The 16,703-nt window shown below is 42.1% G+C and overlaps 1 protein-coding gene across 17 annotated transcripts in view; it reads left to right on the forward strand.

Annotated features, from left to right (window-relative positions):
- LOC101075629 (receptor-type tyrosine-protein phosphatase F) overlaps window positions 1-16,703 on the forward strand; it is a 129,743-nt gene that overhangs the window by 46,171 nt on the left and 66,869 nt on the right. For all 17 annotated transcript variants that reach the window (XM_029831562.1, XM_029831563.1, XM_029831561.1 and 14 more), the window contains 3 exons: window positions 2,441-2,615; window positions 11,496-11,641; window positions 12,497-12,638. In XM_029831562.1, coding sequence (XP_029687422.1) covers window positions 2,516-2,615; window positions 11,496-11,641; window positions 12,497-12,638 — 388 coding nt within the window. In that variant the 5' untranslated portion in view covers window positions 2,441-2,515. The remainder of the gene's footprint in view (window positions 1-2,440; window positions 2,616-11,495; window positions 11,642-12,496; window positions 12,639-16,703) is intronic.

Raw genomic sequence — 16,703 nt, forward strand, 5'->3', positions numbered from 1 at the left:
GTAAAAAGGCCGATTTTCAATATGTTGGTATCATATTTCATCATACTTATTCCATTTTTCTCTCTCTCTGATACCCTCTGTGCTAACATCAGACTGAGGATTCATAATTAAATGATTAAACATAAAGATTTGCATGGAGTCGTGTAAGCACACATCCACCTGTCTACCCTCCGACAGTTGTAAACAGCTTCTTCCTGACAACTCTTCTTGGTTGGACTACAGCTCTGGCACAAATGCGCATAGTGGCGTGTGTTTCCCCCGTAGTCTGTAGCTGTAGCTGGGAGGCACCTCAATGCACAGGGATAAGTAGCTCGCTAAATAAATAAAGAAATAAACATTGCTCTAGGAATTTGTCTCATTGAAGATGAAAAGCATCTGCCTCTCTCTGGCATCTGCTGTAAAAGATATCCCTCCACTGCCAAGGATTTGGAGCACAGTGACTAGCCAACTCTATCAGCCTTCCTCTCTACCCACTGACATGAACCAGTGAAATGGCGGTGTAAATGAACATTAGCATCAAAACAATTTTGCCAGCCAACAAACTTGATTAAACTTCCACACATTTCCTGAATCTACATTCACAGGGTACCACGTAATGAAATTAAAAACGTGTTTTAAATGTTTGCCATTTCATAACGTTTAGGGTAGAAGCTCTAAGCTGCAAATATTATCGTTAATATTTCCCTGGAACTTTGAGCAGGTACCAAATATGAAATGTGGACCCTAGTTGCCATCGCTGGGAAGCACCGTATCCTTCCGAAGGAATGGGCTAAGTGCTTCCAGGGAAAAAGGCTACGTGCAGCTTTAAGAATGTCTCAAATGCAAGCCGTGTCGCAATCAGAAATCGCTCGACATTAGCGCATAAACGCACATTCCTGCTTGTGATGAATGGTGATGAAGCGATAGCGTCCACAATGCTTGTCTGTAAATGTACCCAGGTGTGACACTAACACTGTGACTTCCAAAGAGCATTCCTTTCTAGACTCAACCAGGCCTGTATTTTCTTTGGCCAAGAGCCTTGTTGAAAGATGAAGAAAGCTATTTGCCCTTGTGAGATCTCTGCCCAGCAGTGTTTATCTTCTTCTTGTTTCACAAAGAAGGTGGTCAGAGAAGTGCCTCGTGTGTGCGTTCTTGCCGTATCCCCCCCCCCCTCCGCATTCAAACAGCCACATGAGTAATGGGCTGGCCAACACCTGACCTCACAGACTTAAGAATGCAAAGTTTCCCCCCACAAGACGTTAGCAGCATTGTGCTCCTGACATTTAACTTTTTGGTGTTGCGCTGAATAGACTAAAGCAGACTGGCCACCCAGCAGGCCCTCACATAATAGTCATCCCGAACACCTCTCGGGCTTTTAACAAATATCAGTCGTATTTGTTTGGGAACCTCTGTAAAGGCAGCAGGATTTAGAAAATGCTCTGAGAACATTTTCAGTGAAGGTCCATTGTAAAAGCTTTTATCTGAAGCAAGATGGAACCCTTTAAGAATAACGGACACCTACTTTAAATGAATGAACACTAATATTTTTGCAAAGTCCTCTAGAGATTCCGCTGAATGAAAAGATGTCTATCCTTAGCATATTAGCTTTTAGCCGCAGTAGAATCCTTAACGCTGACATGTATGGGTAAAATTCCACAATATGATGACTTATGCTGTCACTGTCTATGATAGATAAAAACGTTCAACGTATAGACTTGAACATATACATTAGTCACACGCATGAAAAAGATTGGAAGTACTATTTCCAGTGTTTGATTTTGGGTCCCCACCCTTACCTCAAGACGGTCCAGCGCTTTCCCTTTTATAGCTCGTCTAATTATGGTTAATTTTTGGAACACCTGCGGCTGCTTTGTTGCCCAGCTGTGTCCCTTGAGGGATTCGTTGCATGTTAAATGTATACATGCTGTCAAATTACAAGATTACAGCACTTTGTGTGATTTGAACCCATCTGGAATGCTCTGTTTCAATTTCCTAATGGGGAGCATTAAGTGGGTGGTAGTCTTGTGGGAGCGCTGTGCAGAAGGTCCTCTGGGTTTTTACTGATGCCTGTTGTGGGAGCATAGCTGTGCAGCTTAATCCTTCATCCTGACCTCCTCTTTGTTTCGCCTGTATTTTCCTCAGAAGGTTTCTCTGCAGCAGAGCACCGCATTCATTTCCAAACCTCACTCCTGTGATCCGTTTTACATTTGTTTCTGTTGTGTTCTATGCCCCAAGCGGAATTTTGTTAGCGGCTAGTCGATGCATTTCTGATCGTGACCAAAGATGGCCCTTGTTGAGGGGCAACATTTCCGCCTCTTTGCCGTCTGCTCTGCTCTTAATTACAGTTTGATATTACTTCTTTAGTGTGCTATTAAACACATTCAAATGTATGCAAATCTGCGTTGGCTTTGAATACTAATGCACCTGTACCTCTGTTCTGCATGTGTTTTTGCTCTCCCAGGTGTTAGTCTTTGATCCTGTCAGAGTGGGACGTACCTAACGGGGGACCGAGGAGGAAGCAGTGCCAACTTGGAACATGGTGCCTAAAATTCACCTGGCAGTGCCCCTCTCACCCAGGGGGGCGTTGCCGTTCCTGTTTCTGCTCAGCTGCATGGTCTTCTTATCCCTGGCAGAGAGTAAGTCTTCACCTGTGAAATCTTTTTCTTTTGCCGTTTTGAAGGTTCTAATAACTAATCTCATTTTGGATTTTAACAGAACATATAACAGAACATGTTTTTAAAAAGAAAAATAAAGCCCATTTACCGTATTTCTGCGACTATAAGGCACACTTAAAAGTCTTAATTTTTCTCCAACATGGGTGCCTTATAATGCAGTGCGCCTTACGTGTGCACCGATTTCCTAAATCTATAAAAAGCCATTTTGGATTCATTTCGTTCAAAAAATAACATGAGTACATTGCTAAATACACGCAAGCATGCATGTTTTAAGCTAGCGTACCGGTATGTTTTACCATGTTAAAGATGGCAGAGATGGCACCGTACCTGAGACTGCGCCGTTTAATACGGTGCACCTCAAGGTGGCGAAAATATGGTACATGATAAACAAAATAATAATAATCCATGGAACTGCCTTAAAAACACAACATTTATTCTATTTCTATTTTATGTGTACATCTATTGTTGCTGAGAGATGCAGAAATTAAGAATATGTCACATCCATACAGCATGAATGTTACTCTGCGACCTCTGTCAGTCTCCATGACAAAGTTGGCTGGCAGAAGGTGCACAGGAAAATGTGTCACTCTTGCTGAACCTTAGGTCTGGGGGGCAACCACATAGTACTGCCCCACTGGAGAAGGGGTCAGGGACGGAATTAATTCATCACATGACCCTATATACGGCGCTATCATAGGGTCACTATTATTCAATTAGACCCCAAACCCTCACATTTCACCATCCAACCATCACAAGTGCCCCTTTCCTTTCAGGAACATTTATTTTTCTGAACCCTTTGCCTCGTCCCGCTCGGTTCTGTGGCGTTTTCCGCCTTTCTGTGCGTCTGGAGTTCTGTCCAGAATCAAAGCTAACTTGACCTTGTGGTTTTGCTTTCATTCCTGGTCTGCTAAGGCTGTTTCTGTTGTCTGCATATAATGTGATGGGACCAAATAAACCCTTGGATATAGCACTTGAACTTAAGTAGGACTTTAAAAATGCGTCACTGCACTAAAGTCAGCCTTAGATTTTCACACTGTGAAATGTATTTGACTCAAATCCGTTCATATGGCTTCACAGAACCCAAACCAATTTTTTTTTCAATATGGCAAGTCTCTTATTTGCATACCTATTCTGGAATAATAAAGACTACAATAAAAAAAATGGCAGTGCTAAAATGGTGCTATTTGAGGAAGTAAAGCTGATCTATTAGGAGGAATAGAAATAGGTCCTTTTTAAAGCAAATAAAATCTGCAGGACCAATACTCTAGCAGAATTCCGCATGTCCCGCTGTGACTTCATTTTAATTGGCACCAAGATAATGTGCGTTCGTGAGATCATTAAAACTAGCTTAATGTCAGTGGCTTTAAAAGTAGTGGAACAATATTTGATGAGACTTGGCTGGGATGAATTTGCCACTATCACTAAAGAAATGATTCACCTCCAGTTTTTAGATGTGTTTGAGGCACTTTTGGGTACGTCCGCTGATGTCGGCCTTCTCGTGGCGACAGCGGAACCGTTTGGCACGACTCACCGTCCTTCTGGGGCAGAACACGTTTGGCCCTTCATGGGTTCAGCATAGCAAGAATTATTTCTGAATAAAACAACTGAAACCAGTCAAAAGAACATCTTCAGTGATTTAAAAAAAAAAAAAAAAAAGGCTTTATAGCGGAAATCTTGTCTCTGTTTTTGTTTTTGGCGGGCGCCATGACGACAAGTTTGCACTGGTCTCTAATTCATCAGTTATAATTACAAAGACACTGTTGTGCCTTAAACAAAAGCACTTCCAAATATGACCGAGTTACTTGGGAAAAGTCGGAATTCTACAGACAAGGGGGAGAACGACCTTACTGTTCTGTCTGGTCGTAGTTTACCATACAGACACCAGGAAAGAAGCGGAAACCTGCCATTACCCTGACTGCAAAATAAGCAGACGTAGAATTAAAATAAGACAGGGTGTGGGGGGGCAAAAATAACACCTGCCACTAATTGTAGGGGCATGTGAATTTCATGCCTATAATTTGTACGTAACGTGCGAACTTGATAGTTCTGGTTTGGATTTCCTGTATTACAGGGCGAAAAATCAGACAGATATTTTTGGTGGGGGCCTCCCCTTTCATTTTTATCTTCCCTTTTAAAAATGCAGATTGCTATCAGTCCCCTAACATTATTTCTAAAGTAACCTAACATTATTTCTAATGTTAGGAGAGCCTCTGCAACCCGTTGGCGGTTGTCCGTGGTGGCTTCGTACAATAGTTTTGATGTTTCGCCGTGGTTTTGGGGCACAAATATCAGCCATTCCACCGCAGTGCTATCGATGTTATAGAGCATGACATCATCCATCTTATGACATCATGCAGAAGGACTGCAATACAGCGCGAGTACCCTGAGCGTTGATCACAGACATCCCATCGATCCCTGGGGAACTTCTCCTAATCAACCAGCTCTTCATACAGCCTCTCGTACACAATAGGCTGCTGGCCCCTAAGGTCACCCTCAAAGTCACACATGCCCAGCACTTAAATGGAATGGTTATCTTTTGGTAGTGCTGTCATAGTGAGTTATTTCATTGGATTTAATAAGCTTTTGATGTATGTGTCTCCTTTCATGCCTCTCATGTTTTAATCTTGGGTGGCTTTTAGATTCAGTCAAGGCAAAACCGCTGAGGGCTTTCTGTGTGAGGCTACTGTTTTCCCTCCCGGTGGCAGAAGGATTACAGTGGCACTTTGAGTCGTATAACACATTCAAAATGGCTTTTCATAAACGGCAATCTCATTCCAAACCCTTTTAATGTCTTGCTCGCTTTTCATTTTATTGCAGGAGTGCAGTACCTGTGGTTTGGGTAAATAGTATTTGTTTTTCTTCGTTGTTCAGTGGTTGAACCCTATAAAATATCGCGAGTTCCGTCCCCAGACAACTGAAAACAGATGACAAATTCATTAGATCGATGCGTTAATCTCTTAGGGTTGAACCCAAGTACCATAGTGGTTTGGCAGAGGACACTCCAGATGGGGTAGGATCGGGGGTGGGGGTCGAACTTGCATTGTATTTATAAGTGTCCATATGGTCACCAAGTGGAAAAACTGCCAGGGATAGAAATTGATTTTCTTTTTTTTAATTAAAAGTAGCCATATCCATGTGGGAGTATAATGCAGTTAGCACACAGCTGGGGTCCACACACACACACACACATCCTACAGGTGGGGTCCTTTTGGGGAAGTGTCAGCAATTGTGACTTTGTGGAGGTGTCATGGGAGGTTGTTGTCTTATGCCCACCAACAACGGCCTCCCGTTCTGGTGGCGTTGGAAGGGAAGGAACGGAGCATTTGGCAGCGACCTAAACCTTCTGCCTCCATCCCAGACTGGGCAACGCTAAAGGATGATTGACCCGAAACAACTGGTGGGCACAGAGGTTGATTAGATGTTAATTAGATTTAACAGGAAAAATGTTTCATGGGGACATTGTGATCATAGATTTTGAAAGGTGGTCCATGTAAGCCAAGTGTCTCTTTATTGATCCATTCTCCTACTTCAACATAATTTAATTTTCCCCCTGAATTTTAGGAAGTGGAGGGTTGAATCACTTAAAGCCTCGGGCAATGTGGGTATAACCACAAGAACAATGGCAGGGGCTCTTTGTGGTCTCAGAGGGAAGTCTAATCTAAGGGAGGCAAATTAATGAGGTGAGAGGGGTCGCAAGAGGGTGTATGGTGATGGATGAAGAGCAAACCCCCGAATGAGATCTGGGAAGAAGCTAGAAGCTATCTCAGCAGCCACCAACCCCACCGTCTCCTGGGATCACTTAACACACTTAACACTTTCCACACACTGTTCTATTAATGCCAACCCCTGAGCCAAGGTGACCATTGAGTTCTGCCCAGCCTAATTAACAAAGCCCTTTATCGTTGTCCAAATCTGCTTTTGTATTTCTTTGCTAGTTTAGCTGAGTAGTTTTCATTTTGACTGGAAAGGCGTCACCTTTTATAGGCAGATGATTCATATTTTAGGGTATTTTTTACTTCCTTATTTATGGTTTTGCATGCAATTGTCCCCAGATTGCCCCCCCACATCCCCACACACACACACACACACACACACACACACACACACACACACACACACACACCTCCAATGCTGTAGAATGAAAGTCAAAACTGGAGAAAGGATTTTGTTTCATGACATTGCGAAAGAGACCATTTCATCATGTACCGTAAGCTAAATGAACATCAGAGGTGATGGAGCCCCAGGGTTATGCAGATGAGCTGTGCAGTTCAGCGAGTACATTAACAGACCTGTCTCGTTGACTAGGACCACAGACATGAAGTGTGAGTTCACTGAAAACATGGAGGTTTTGCATTCACGTCGGCCTCAGCGGCAGCACGCTGTGCACGACTTGCTTCCAGACATTAAATATTAGCCGGCAGAAAGAGACCGTGTAGCTTTAGAAAAATAAAAATATTATTGTATATATTTTTACATGCATGTTTTTCAAAGCAGACAGACTCATGGTGATATGTCTGGTACATTTGAAGTGTGGAGTTTCAGGTACGAGGAGCATTTATCCACTGTTAAATGCCCGTTTCTCAATGACTGAGGCGGTGGCCACCAAGACACATTGTGTGTTTCTTTTAAATGCCATAAATTGACTGACAGAAGAAGAGAAAGACAGCAGGCCTGTTCTTAATCAGCCGGAGTATATGAAATCCATTACTTTAATGTTGCTCACACTGTGAGGAGAGAAGTGAGGGGTAATTGCACTTAGAGTTCTTGTTCTCCTCCACTGTCTTGAATAATTCACTGAGGACTGCATGGCTTGATTGAAACCCAATTTCTGCAGACCACGAGTGCATTGAAACTTTTATGTCATTCTTTTCATTTATTTCCTTAAGGTTCAGGCACATAGCGTTAAATATGTAATGTCAGTGACGGTGAATGTCTCTTATAGTTAATCTGAAAATATGATAGAGTGTCGATATATTTTTCTTTATAGAACCTGAACATTAAACATGAGCTGACTTGAACCGGATAAGTGGATAGTGCAGTAAAACCCGATCATCTGCAGAAAAAAACCCAAATAAACACAAAAAAAGCTGCGTCCGTTTGAACTCCCGTGTAGAATTAAGCGGCAAAAAAATCTCGTTTATCTTAAATACATCGAGCCCGTCGTCCACGGCGATTAGAAAACCGACACGTTTCTAAGTGGTGGGATGCATTGGAACATGCATTGTGTCCGTGCGCCATTTGAGAATAAACAACAGTTCTTAGTGTTCAGCTGTAAAAGCAAATTGCAGATAGCAAACATGATGTTTATTGGTTTAAACAAACAGCCTGAAGTGCAGTTGACTTTAGTGGTGTAAATAGCTTGCAGGGGAGGCAGCTTTATATGGAATTAATTGCCAACAAGTTGCCTGCTAATGGCCCGAAAAAGGTCTTAATGGAAGTGTTCCATTAAAACAACCAGTGCTGATGCCATCAGACAAATTTCCACTAAGTGTTGCCTCGTGAAAATGATAACTTGCTAATCCATTATTAATAGGAATTAATGGCTTTCTCTCTGTTGTGTGGATCGATCTCTGATACTCTACACCATAGAGTAGCTCTCATCGGGAACTCCTTTAGGCCTGGGAATATCCTAATTGTTAGTCACACAAGTGCCATTCACACAGGTCCCCCTGCTGGCTCTGCATTTACTGTGGCCATTGCTCTGGAAGGGAACATTTGCACCGCATCTGTAAAAACTGAAGCAGCTGACCCTTTTAGCACACGTCAGAAACCGTGTTCAAAATAAGTTCCATCGGATACACGCAGAGATATTTTACTTTTTTTAATAAGTCAGGATATTCACAACTTTCCTCACATGACACAGGGACAATTTAAAGTGGCCTTTGACAAATATATAATATTGGCTGCCTCTTTGAATCTGACGTCCCCGCATGAGTCAATAAGTGCAGCCGCATGCAACAGCTGGAGGCCTGACAGTTGTGGCATCAGAGTGCACAGGCTCAAGCCTTGCACGCCAAGATAGGAGGTTTCAGCACGATGTATCAAAGCTGGGAAAAAGTGCTGCAGTCACTTGCTGAATAAAGAATTTGCATAGGTAGGCTTATGTGTTTTCCACCTCTTCCTTGCCATTGTTTTCACATGACAAGTGCCTGACAGCCTTGAAAATGGGAGGCAGGCAGTGAAAAAAGGGTCGGGTCTGGATTTTGTCTGTCTAAGAAAACGACTGACAGTCCCACCAGTTTGATATCCTAGCAGCGAGCAGTGGGTAATGGAAGATTTCTGCAGAGGCTTAGTCCCAAAAATGCTCTTATGCTTCTCCTTGTGTGTTAAAAAAACTGTCAGATTGTGACTATCTGACTTGAAGTATAGCCCAGATTTTTAGATAGATTTGTCTGATGTAGCCTAGCTGAAACCATCTGAACGACGTGGGCTCGATATTAAGTTTTTGTGGCACATATGAGTTTGCTCATGCATGAAAAATCATCTCACAAGGATTTCAACTGTGATCTATGCAAGCGTAGAGGCACGCTTAGACACGGGATTATATCTTTGATATTTTATTGCCTTAATTTGCCGTTTTTTAATGTCTGGAGTCTTGCGTTAAGAGTAGCCGAAAATATCAAAATAGTTTGTCATATAATTCTTTAGTCATCACATCTTGTTTTTACCACTTACATTTCTTTTTGTTATTATAAGTAAAAAAACATTTTCAGAGCAAGTGGTTCAGTTGGGAACACGAAAGAAATGTTTCCTGCACCGAATTGTTTTTATTACATAATGGAGGCTTGTGAGTGTTCACTTAGGCACCGTGGCGACGCTCTTAGCCAAAATCTACCTATATGTTGCAGCAAGAGCTCTGAAAAAGTGCCAAAAAAGTGTATTTTTCTCTTTGGATTTGCTCACAAGCTCCACAAAACACAACTACTTTGCTGGGTCTGTTGCTTTGCAGCACCCATCTGCATGTCGCTCCTCTTTTTTTATTCACACACACTCAAGTCAGCACAGTTGTTCATATGGGTGCAGTTAAACAAATAATGAGCACGACCAGCGAAAACCCTTTTCCATCACGTACTGTACATGAAAAGACATGATTTAATTTATCTACTTTTATGAAGCTCCCAACTCTTGCAAGTATGTAAGGCTTGCTGTAACAGATAGAAGAGAAGGTAAAGGTTAAAAGGTACTCCAGCGCTCAAATAATTAGAGTGCAGCATGCTAGCTCAGTCTACTAAGACTATTGGAAGTTGTCTCCATTTGTTACTTGCCCATGAAAAACCTGGAAAACATTTAAGAACTGTACCGGGAGGGAATGATTATCATCCCTCTCCCACAAGACCCGGCCACAGTGACGGTCCAGATGTGGATTTACAGGGTTGCTGCAGTTTCATTTTACTGGTGCGAGAACAGAAATGAAAATATTCAAATGTCGGGTGTTTTTTGGGACAGTGTAGAGGGTCACAGGACTCACATGAATTTCTTAAATTATTGTAGGCACCTTTGCACAAAACTGCATGGTCACACGGCACTTTTAATTTAGGGAGGACATTTAACATTCTGTTTGCTTGTCATGGTTTTCGACTCGCAGATTTCTTGCATCAACATATTTTGCTAGTATAGCAAACATTTTGCAGGGATATGATTCTATTGTGTCCTTACAGGTGATCATTCCATGTCAAAATTAAATCCAGTATGGTATCTTATGATGAAAGCCAATCTCTGTCATAAAATATCAGTCTGTTAAAAACATTACATTGATACGCGCACAACTACCCCAGCTCTGTTATTGTATGCATGTGTATGCATTTATACCGCATGTATGTAGCAGTGTTATTTTGCAAAAAATGAAAAAAAGCTCCTCTCAAATGCCCTTGTTTCAAAAGCATAGAGTCGCCATACCTTTTATGTGCAAACATTAAGGGCGGGTTGGAAAAAAATAACCGCTACGCCTAGAAAATGTGTTCTCTGAAGGCTATATCCTTATCTGAAAGAGGCTATGCTATGGTAACTAGATCTTAGATACTTCCACTACATGTGTATCTCCATTCACTCTTTTATTAGAACCCATAAAACATAAAATAATGGCGGTAGCCATTGCCGGGTTATCCCCAGTGTGTGCTCAGCATGGCTGGAATTATTTCTCCTCTGTGTGCACACCGTAATGAATCACCCCGGTGTGCATATCTCTGTGGATCAACATCTACATCATCAGAGAGGTCCCCACCTCCCTCTTTAATAATTAATGTTATTGATTCTTCAGTCACAAAGCTGACAGTTGCCTGTCGCTCTTTTGTATGTTGGGTGTGGCGCCTGACAAAAACACCCTGGAAAAAAAAAAGACAGGAAGGTGGTTCCCCTCCCGGTGATGCTGTGTTCTTGTTTACATATGGCAATAATCCAAAAGTATTGCCTCTAAATGTGCTTTTTAATGAAGGGGGTGATCCCAGTGTTGCTCTTTAAGTGCCATTTGCCTGGTTTTCAGTCATCTGATGGCATGTGCTGTTTCAGGATTAGTGTCGTTTCCTTTGTTACATTAGGTTTAATGGTAGAGGCCTGCAGATAAAACTGCAGCAGGCTGTGGTAGCTAAAGCAGGCATGAAAAAATTCACTGTGATGCGGTGAAATGCAGACAATGTCGTGATGTTTTCTTTTAGGATTTAGCTGCAGGTGTGCACAGCAACAAAGCCCTAAGCTTCTTTAATGTAGGAAGTGTAATAGCTCAGTCTTTCTTACGCAGTGACACGACTACCGTCACCTATCCTGTTTCGTCTCATTTTACTTGATTCTCATACCGTTTCCCCTCTTCTCCCCCCCCCCCCCCCCCCATTACTCTGTCTCTTCCAGGCTTGCCAAGTTTTGTCAAGTCCCCAGAGGACCAGACAGGCATCTCAGGTGGAGTCGCATCATTTGTCTGCCAGGCCACCGGGGAGCCTAAACCCAGAATCACCTGGATGAAGAAAGGCAAGAAAGTCAGCTCCCAGCGCTTTGAGGTTAGCACCGCTGCGTGACTTTGAGATCATCCACATATGCACATGACACACACACAAACACACACATGTATACAACCTTGCACAATCACCAGACACGTGATTAAACATTAACTGGCATGGGCTTTAGTCTGCCTCTAACCTTCGCTCATTAATGCAAACACATCCCTCTGACAGCATTCAGACTCAGCAAACACTCAGACAGCTTACACAATCAATTGCTCTGTTATTGAGCAACAAACCAACTCTTCAAGAGAGCGAGGGAGACCAGACAGGCTTCCCCTCTCTTTAATCTCTTTCCATCTTGATTTATATAGTCCTCTTCATCTCTTTCAGTCTTTCCACACCCTCATCCTTCCCCTTCCGCTGCTCAGCTCCACCATGTCTCTCCATGGATCTCTTTGATACCTTGATGCATTACTTGATTTATTTCCCTTCCCTCTTTTTAACACAAGAAAATACCTTAGATGGCAAATTACCGTCTTTTTTCTCTAACATACAGCTGTGGTCGCCAGCCAGGGTTTTTGATGTTACACCATTAAATTTTCCCCCCTAAGTGTTATGGTTGATTGCTGCTTGTATTTAAAAGGAAACATTGGCTCCATTTCCTTATTAGATGTTTTAAATGAGAACATCGGACTTGTATTACGCTGCTGACAAGTTTAATTTTTCAGCACGACATTAAAATAGACATTTGCTAAACTGGCCAAATTGCTCCCTTACATTTAGGAAACACAACAGCACCTGCACATCTAAGCAAATGTTTGCCATATTTCACAGCATCTGAGATTGTTTGAAAAAGAAAATGCCACCAAAATCACAAAGAAACTGCCTTTTACTTTGTTTTGTACATTCAAGGTGATTGAGTTTGATGATGGCTCGGGCTCGGTGCTCAGGATCCAGCCGCTGCGGACACACAGAGATGAAGCTATTTACGAGTGCACAGCCACCAACAGTCTTGGAGAAATCAACACCAGTGCCAAGCTTACGGTCCTAGAAGGTAAGATAAACCCTCTTTTCTCCACTGGGTGTCTTAACTTTAAAGCTTTGCTGGTTTCCAAAGCTTTAATTCCAGTGTATCTAAGAACAAATGCGAGTATTTCCTGGAATAAATCATGGGCAAACATTAATAAGCTCTGTTGATTCCTGATATTGGCAGTGTCACAGAGAAGTAGATTTGTCTTAATGTCAAGCCCAGAAGGCAGCAGCAAATAAAATGCAAGGAATGCATTTTTAAATAAGACAGCATACAATTCAGCTATTCAGCAAATGCTTTTTACCGCAATGCAGTCACACCGCATGAAAAAAAAATCGTTTTTTATTGGCTATAATGATGTATAGACGTTGTTTTCCTCGTATTGTAAGAAAAAATAGGAACTGGTTCATCCAAGGAAAATTAGACGGGAAGATGGCCGGTATGTTTAAGTAATGCTCAACTTTTAAATTAATAAGTAGAAATGAGTGTTTCAAAGACCAGAGAAGAGGGGAAAATTGCCCCATGCGAACATATAAAAGTATACATTTTCCACATGTAGGTCAACTTCGCATGCCTTTGGGCGAGTCCGACCTCCACGAACCTTCTTTCTGCGTTGTGTGTGTGATTTATGTGGACAGGGATGCTGCCTGCTCAGTGTTCCATATCGCTGAGTTGTGAGTGTGAATTTCTTCCTAGGATGATTGCAGCATTGTTATCTTAGTGCTAGTCATCACAAAAATGGAATTCATTAAAACTTAAAAGAAAAAATACAAGAGCGGGCAGATTGGAGGATTAAGGCCGTCTTCCACTATTACTCTCACATTAAAGCAGATCCTGCTCATTCAGATACAGCCTGTCCAGCCCTGCAAGAATTTCCGCTTTTTTTAGGCTCATGATTTCTTTCCTCCTTCTCTGCACACTTATTTGATGATATTGTTCAATCCTCTAATCTTTTCAAGTCACATGCTGCCAAAAATGTTTTCTCTTTTCTCTATACCCCCCTTTTACTGTACCAGGAGATCTGAGAAACGGCGCTTTGTGAAATAAATTGCACATAAAAAGATGAGAATCAGTCTCTGGGTCAGAGTTTGGGGGCAAAACAGCGCAAGGAAATTGGTTTCAACCATCTTACTCAACACTGAGCAACTCAGCGCACAGGGATTAGATTTGCATGAAGTCGTTTTAGTCACATTTGCACACGTGCTGCAATTCTGTATTTATCAGGATTTTTTCTTTTTGTTCATTTGTGAGCAAATGTGCCTGAGCCATATATGTGAATATAGCAGGAGAACCTCCAGAGCGAAGCATTTAGCAGGCATGTTGATGATGGAGCAACGGCAAAATATGAAATACATATACATGAGAATATGTTAAAAATCCATATAATGGGTGGTGACATCACCTGTTTACCTCTGGGTAATTTTGAAGGATATGAATAAAGTCCACAGTAAAGTTATACAGGTTCTGTTGTAGCAAACAAAAAGAGAAACATACTGTAACTCATACTCTGAGTAAACACTCTGACGATTAAAGAAGTAATAACAGTAATAACCTTCAAGTCAGCGAACTTTAACAGCTTGTTTATTTCGACAGTGATCCTTTTCTTCGTATTCAAGCTACATAAAAATATTACTCCTCTTCCTCAACAAAGAAAGATTTGAAAATGTTAACGCTGTCACAGTGGCTGGTGGAGAACAGAACCACACTTCATATGTAATCAGCATAACTTCTACAATCTGTTCATCCACACCCCCGAGGATGTGCCGGACAACTTCAAGGCCCTTCATAAATACACATGCATATTCACAGGCACAAACGCACACTCACGGAGCGATGCCGGCAGTTCACCTCTATTTTTAGCCTATTGTTTGTAGCCTTGCGATACATCAAGTAAACTTCAGCAGCACTAAACAGGAAAACACTGGGGCAGCGCCAAGTAGACGGAGACTAATGATCAGCCTCCTTAATGGTGCAGTAGTAGCCTGAAGGTTTCAGAATCCAATCTCATGTCACAGTGTTGTTGCTGCTGTTGTTTTTTTGTAATCAAATGATAAAATCTAAGGGAAGTCAAACAAACTTGCTGATCTGCGGTGAGCTTAATTTACTCTGTCACCCCTAAGCATGGCACAAAACCACTAAAGCTCCTAAGAAACTAATAACAGAGGACAACAGTTTGTTGCGTGAAGGCAAATGAAGCTGAGCATTGCCTAAAAGCCTCAGTCAACCTTTCCTGAAATAATAAAGGTTGAAAAATGTCTTCATGAGCAAAAGTTGCTGCTTTTTGCTTCCCAAAAGTAAAGCGTGACACTTCCTGCACGACTAAATGTGACTTCCACCCGCGTGCAGTCGTGTCATTATACGTTGAGTGCCATTATCTACACAGTGAGTGAGAATGGTGAAGTCATTATTCGCTAAGTCCATCTGGATTATAGGTTTTAGTGGAGCAAAGGAAGGTCGAGTATTAATTATGGTTATTTCATATACTGGCTCCTTATTTATGCCAATTCTGCAAAATATGGATTATAACTGTCATATCAGTTCAGCTTTATTCAGACTTCTGATTATTATTTTGAGCAGGAAGGTAAAGTTCCAGGTTTATAGGTTACTTCCCCACACAAACATTTGCAGTTTCTCTGCTGTGTTTTTGATGTATAATGACAAAATTCTCACCGAAAATGAGTTTCTAATTCTGCTCTCGTGCTCGCGAACCCTTTCCTACACTAAAACCTAGTCTCGCTTGAGCTTTTGCGGTCATGAGCTGCGAGTGACTCTGTAATTCTGTCACACCATAACAGGCTGGCTCTTTGTTAATGGCAGTTCTCACGACCCCCCCCCCCCCCCAACCAAGAGGTCATAATGTTGAGACGCACACGGGCGCGATCCGGCTAAGCTGTTTCTCACTTTGTGAGTCAAACACGCAAGATGGCGGAACGGCAAGAATAAATCCGTTTTAAATCCTTTTTTTTTTTTTTTTGGGACTCCAAAAGTTCCCATAGATGTTTGAATGCAGTGTAATTACTGTCTAAATTTTAGACCGAGCACACGCGTAAGGAAGGGGTTTGACTTTGACACGTCATGTGTTAAAAATAAGTTACTGTCAATTCTCTCTATAACTTCTGTTTTAAAGTGTTTCCTCATCTGTGCGTAATCTGTCTTTATTACATCGAGTGGAGAGGGCTCCTATTGTTTGTCGTGTGAAGGGGAGAAGGGGGCGCTGACCAGAAGGAACAGTGAGTTATTACTTCGGTAACGTGCTGCTGTTTTGACCTTGAGCCACCATCTTGAACTGAACCGACTCCCTAAATGTTCAGGTAAATGGTACTTGTCTCAGTGATGTATGAAATGCACACTGCCGGCGAGAAAAGACACCGCGGCCCACAACATCAGTCTTAAAGGCAGTGTGCTGCTCGCGCCGTGTCAAGGTGATGTTTTATTCTTTCCTTGCTATTAACGCTCCAACGGTGTAAAATTAAATGGTGCAGATCAAGATCCAGGTCGTGACACTGGTGTTGATGATCAAATAGGTGATATTATATGGAGCAAGGCACAGATTCCCTGCTTTGTAGGGGGAACAATGGTTTTTCAAGCAAAAATAAGGGGGCGAGAACGGGGCTTTGGACTTCACGTATCAGTGTTATGAAAGATTTGAAAAACACCGAGTTGGAAAAACTGTGTTTTAGCCTGAGAATAAAATGGCTTTCAACTCTGTTTGCTCTGCATTCGTTCTGTGTTTCCAAAACAAGCATGACGCTTTGGCCAGAGCAGCGTTAGTCTTTTGTATTGATTAAAAACAGCCCGCCTTTCAGTTTCAGCGTCATTAGTCCAAGAGCAATAACAAACATGAACAGGGAAGATGGATATCTGCAGGACTCCGTGTGATTCCGAATGAGCCCTGGAATCTGAGACATCCTCAGACACGTTTGCAGTACTGGAAAACGTCCTCGTGTCCTTTGAGAGACAGCGGACCCGTCTCGGGTACGGAGGAACGTTATCTAATGGTGTGAGATCAAAAGCAGCATCATTACTGGAATCCTCCTCCGTCAGGGTGTAAATTAGAAAGGTTCTCCTTCAGACCAGCTGCACACCTTT

This window comes from Takifugu rubripes, chromosome 22 (assembly GCF_901000725.2).
Source record: "Takifugu rubripes chromosome 22, fTakRub1.2, whole genome shotgun sequence".
Lineage (NCBI taxonomy): Eukaryota > Metazoa > Chordata > Actinopteri > Tetraodontiformes > Tetraodontidae > Takifugu > Takifugu rubripes.